The 5,643-nt window shown below is 41.3% G+C and overlaps 1 protein-coding gene across 1 annotated transcript in view; it reads right to left on the bottom strand.

Annotated features, from left to right (window-relative positions):
- Window positions 1–1,412: 1,412 nt before the first annotated feature.
- Window positions 1,413–5,643, bottom strand: part of aacs (acetoacetyl-CoA synthetase) — a 78,704-nt gene continuing 74,473 nt past the window's right edge. The window contains exons 17-18 of the mRNA XM_080739344.1: window positions 5,501–5,643; window positions 1,413–5,277 (exon numbers count right to left, since the gene is read on the bottom strand). The exon at window positions 5,501–5,643 is cut by the window's right edge and continues 60 nt beyond it. Of these exons, the coding sequence (XP_080595470.1) occupies window positions 5,140–5,277; window positions 5,501–5,643 (281 nt within the window). The 3' untranslated portion in view covers window positions 1,413–5,139. The remainder of the gene's footprint in view (window positions 5,278–5,500) is intronic.

Genomic DNA, 5,643 nt, shown 5'->3' with positions numbered 1-5,643 from the left:
AGCCCATCTACAAGACCACAATGCGCTGCGATGCAACGAATTGTGAGCTTGTAGACCGGCTATTTTCAAAAGATTTGTATATATTTGAAAACTTGAAATGGGACATTCTGCGTAATGAGTACTTTTACTTACGGTACTTTAAGTCAAATTTTATGACAATACTTTTGTACTTTTAGTCAAGTACATTTAGAATTCCGGACTATTATTGTAACAGAGTCATTCTACATTGCAGTGTTGATACTTTCACATTAAATGCTGATCCCGCGTATACTCGCGAAATATTAAACGGTGTCCGGAGTGCTGAGCCGGCGTATACGCGCGATATATACTGTATATACAGTAAAGCTGGCACGGGCTTACCTTCGGTCCGGCTATCCATCTGGCACGGCTGACGTCCGCGATTTGTTTCCATCGCACGTCCACATGCACGCAAAAGTGCCGCGGCCCCATAGAAAACAATGGATCTTGACATCTCTGTACTTCATTTACTCGAAAAAAGACTTTTGATGCCAAGGCTGGCATGTTTACTTGCTAAACTAGCACAAGCATAGAGGCATCCATCTTAGATCTTTGTTTAAACTCTGCCCCGGAACTACTTCTTCTTCTTCTTTGGTTTTATTGGCGGATCGCAAACAACTTAAAGGTGCATACCACCACCTACTGTACAGGAGTGTGTAGCATTATGTCCTATACCTCATTGCTGGGCTGTTAATCAGCCTTGTGTCAACTAAATATTTAATCAATGCCTTCCTAACTACCACTACACCCTTTCCCTCTGCTCCAAGAATCCCCTTAATATCCCATTCCCGACCTGCTTTACACACTTTGTCATGTAATTGTGCTCTTTCCTCTGCATAACTGTCACATTTCAATATTGCTCTACATTTTCTATTTCCCCACAGTGCCCACATGTGTTGCTCTCTGCCTTACCCATAACAAACAGAGTGCTATTCAATCCTGTATGTCCCACCCTAAGTCTAGTAATGATTCTTTCATCCCTTCTCCTCCTTTCATTGTATCTTTTTGCATTAACAGTGTTTTGTACTTTATAGTATCATCGTCCTTTCTGGTCTTCATCCCACCTTCTGCCATCTCTCCATACCTTTTTCCTTAACAATTGCTTTCCCTTCACCCTTACCTAATAACACTTGTAGCTCTATTTTCTGTTCTAGTGCCTTGTTGCCCCGGAACTAGTTCCGGGTGAATCTTGAAGAAAGTAAAATGAGGAAAAGTCAGCAAAATCTCCTTCCGGTCCTTCAAAATAAGAGTGGACGCTTATGGAAGAAAATGCCGGCGCTCTGTGCAACTTAACCCTTTATGTCCGAGGCACTAAATGGGTATTACAAAATAAAAATAAAATCCACCACTGGTATCTAGTGAAAACACTCAAGCACTTGAGTTACTGTGTTCCCATTTATTGTTTAAATAATCCAAAAGTAATTCAAATGTGTAAAATGTAAAATGATAAGTACTTCAAACATAAATAAACACAATTGGTTGACGTCGCCTTGACAGAGTTAAATACAGAAGGTGCATTTATTAAACAATGAATAAAAGCAACCAGCGGAATGTAGCCAAATCATTTGAAAAAAAAAAAAAAAAAAAAAAAAACATAAAAGTAATTTTACTTGTTTACATTTGACCCAAATGCTATTCAGCATAAAAGTAAAGCATTTTCTTCACACATTAAAACTACTCTTACACGTACAATGTATTCAAAAAGAAAATGAGTAAAAGTGTCTGGTTTACTACCCACCTATTATGTGGTATACAGCAGCCAGATGTTTCAGTTGAAGCTATTTGAGTCTTGAAGACATTCTTGAAGTTCAACAAACCATCTTGCAGTGGTGGAAAGTAACAAAATACACATACTCAAGTACTGTACTTAAGTAAAATCTTTGAGGTATTTTTAATTTTACTGGGAGTATTTCCAATTTTCAATACTTTAACTGTATTTCTAGATAATTGTGATATTGATACTTTTAATTAAGTAAAACATTGACAGTACCTTTTCCACCACTGCCGTTTTGTGAACGAAGGTCCCAAACAAGACCACACTCTTGGTGCTGGGCAATAAATCGATATTATATCGATATACTGTATATGATATCATGAGACTAGATATCTTATGAAATTTGGGATATTGTAATGCCGTGAGTGTTGTGTTCCCATGGTTAACCTACTACTGTACGGACTTAATTTTATTATTACTTATTTTACACATTTATATTGGTTTTAAATCACTTTTTAAATACTTTCATAATTGTAAAAAAAAGAGAGAAGAAATTCAACTAAATTGATATGGTCACAATACGACAATATCATCACAATATCGATATGCTGCAGAGGTATTTGGTCAACAAATATTGTGATGTTGTGATTTTGTCCCCTGCCCTAAACACGTAGTGTTGTTGTTAGTAGAAATAAACACAGAAAGCACCCGGGACCAAGTGGACTAAGGCCACATTTAGACGAGGATGGAAACGGCAAAGTCCTGTTGCGTTCTCACTTTTTATTCAGCGTTTAGACGGATACTCAACAGTGATTGAAAACTCTGTAGTGTGCATGCCAGGTAGCTAGGGTAAGCGTCTATGGACAGGGGTGGGGTTTATTTTGCTTTTTTTGTTAAATGTGGTCCCTGTAAAAAGCTGTTTGAAACTGTAACAGTGATTGAGAGCCATTACAAATAAACACCCCAACACTACTGCGACACGGAGCCACTAACTCTGCTGTCAAGACTCCTGAGAACACGTCGTCAACATACATAAAGTATGTCTCCATACTGTATATAAACTAAATGTAAACTGATGATATACCGTATATGGTCTTCTGGACACAGTAGTACAGCATGTAGAGGATTTTGTAAACCGTTTCCGGCTGGTACAGACACCGTAGTAAATCGTCGCTGTCGGGTGGAGACCTCATAATGTCCAAAACTGTTTTCAGGATTCGTGTCAAAACTCGCCAAAACGAAACGCGTCGCTACACACTTCGTTTTGCGCCTCGTTCCGAGCTAGTAAATCTTCTATTTTTTTTTATAATTTTGTGTGACGCTGTAGTATGAGTAGGGCCAAAACACAGTTAAAATACAGAGATAAGTGGTTTCTGCCTGACAGAAACAGAATCTACCCCGGGTCCCCCGGCTTCATTTGAACAAAGTCCAAAAGTCTTTTGGTCTAGCGGTGCGCGCAGAACTGCTTCACGGCCCCACTTAGGTCCCGAACAAAGAAGCTTCAGCACTGCCAAGTTATTGTTATTATAGCAACAGGCAACGTTACTGGACAAAGACAACACAGTTGGATACATTTAACATCTAGCGAAACACGTGTGTGTGTTTGTGTGTGTCAGTGTTGTAAAGTAACTAAGTATATTTACTCAAGTACTGTACTTAAGTACAATTTTGAGGTATTTACTTTACTGGAGTATTTCCAATTTTCAGTACTTTTACTACTCCAATACATCTCAGAGGTAAATATTGTACTTTAACTCCACTACAATTATTTGACAACTTTAGTTACTAGTTACTTTGTAGATTTTGATTATTATTACAACACATATTACCCACTTCAGCCATTTGAAAATAGCAGATCTACAAACTCACAATGCGTTGCATCTCGACACATTGTGAGCTTGTAGATCGTCTATTCTCACAAGATTTGTATACATTCGAAAACTTGTGAAACGGAACATTCTGCACAATAAGTACAGTACTTTCTACTTTTGGTGGTTGAAGTACATTTTGATGCCAATACTTTTGTACTTTTACGCAAGTACATTTTGAATACCGGACTTTTACTTGCATCAGAATTTTCTACACTGCAGTATTGATACTTTTACTTAAGTAAAACATTTCCACCACTGACCCTGTGTGTGTACACTTTAGTTTTGCCGCCTTGGACACACTCAGAGGACGGTTGAGTCCCGCGTAGCCAGACAACACATTCCGCAAAGAACTACCCCTACCGAAGCCGTCCGTCATTTCCCTTGCACGAAAATATAATTCAAAATATCTTAACATCATTTTTTCTTTTTTAATTTCCATTTCTGATAAGCAGCAAGCTATGTACAGTTAGGGTTCCATTATTTTCTGATTTACATTAGGACAACATTTGCACGACTGCTAAGGACGAAACGGAAGCGAGGAGAGGAGAGGAGGAGGCGTCACAACCGCTTTTATCCCCGGTTCATTCTCAGTGCTTCCGTGCATCCCAACCGTGTGTATGACTGATGGAAGCATTTTGAAAACTGTGGCAGGCAACAGTCTGGCCCGCAAGACAAAGAGGACAGTTAACACCGCTTTCAACCCCTGTTTTTGGGCATGCATTATTCATAATGAAAATAGACGAATCTACAAGCTTACGACGCATTGCGATGAAACGCGTTGTGAGCTTGTACATCAGCTATTTTCCCCCTGACACACCGCCGTATAAGACGAGGCTTAAGGGTTTTTTCAAAGCAGCAGAGAATAAGAGGCATCGAATTTCCCTTTTTTTCCCCAAACAGTACACTTCACAAGCTCTGTCGTGCACAGCCCTGTGGAGCGCAGTTTGAGCGTTGGACCGAGCCACAACGCGGTTATGTAACAACAAAGCAACAACAACCACTCCAGTGTTAGCCTGCTCGCAAGGTGAGCCTCTTTCTCTTTCTCGTGAGGAGAAAAGTCCAGTAAAGAACTACAGCTGAAAGCGTCTACTTCCGACATTTGCACTCCTCCCCTTCCCCTGCAGAAGCTGTCTTTTCCTGACCAATTACAAGACATGCCCAACGGAATATAAACAGATCTCTACAGCGTCAACGTAACCTCCTAGGGGCGGTACTTCCTGTATATCCTGTACTTCCACTTAGACACTTTCAGTAGCAATTCTAGGTCCGGTGTACTTGCAAGCTAGTACTCCGGAAAACAAAACGCCTCGCGTTTTCCGAAGGCGTTAATTTACCATGGAAAGAGTCGTTTCGTAATTTGCTAGTCCCCCCTCCCCCCTGTAAAAGCTCAAGGTGCAGTCTCTCCGAATGTCTCTTCCTGTAGCAACAATGTTCACTAGAATTAAAAACTTGAATCCTTGAGTCCCGACGTTGGTTCCCTTTCACAGTGTCCTCCTTTTCCAGTTTTGCGATTCTTGCGGCGGTCCTCGTACACCACTAGTAGTTCTGCAGCTCTGGAATGTTCTTGTAGAGGTCCAGGGAGTCGGGGTTGGAGAACGCCCCCCTCTGCGTCACCTCGCGCCCCGCGATGATCTGCTTCACCGCCACCTCCACCTTCTTCCCGCTGATTGTGTACTGCAATAAGACAACACAGGGGAATTTACAATCCTGTATACTGTCAAATCTATCTTTAATGTTCTGATCATCTCTGCAGTCTTTTCCCAGATGACGAGCACTCGTCATTGGCATTAAAAGAGTTAGTTCTGCTCAATTCTAAATTGCAACAGGAGACGACAAGGAGTGCTTCATGCTTCCACTGGATAAACACCAACTAACTGTTGTTCTGTTTCCAACTCACAGGAATGTCGGAGGTCTCCAGCAGCAGGGCGGGGACGTGGCGGGCCGACAGGGCCGTCCTGATGGCCCCTCTGATGCTCTGCAGCAGCTCTGGACGGAAGGCCTGGCCCGGCGCCATCTTCAGGAAGAGAATGACGCGCTCCT

Source organism: Nannobrachium achirus (assembly GCF_963921795.1).
Source record: "Nannobrachium achirus genome assembly, chromosome: 12".
Taxonomy (NCBI): Eukaryota; Metazoa; Chordata; class Actinopteri; order Myctophiformes; family Myctophidae; genus Nannobrachium; species Nannobrachium achirus.
Note: the sequence above shows the minus strand (reverse complement) of the source record. Positions and strands in the feature narration are given on the sequence as shown.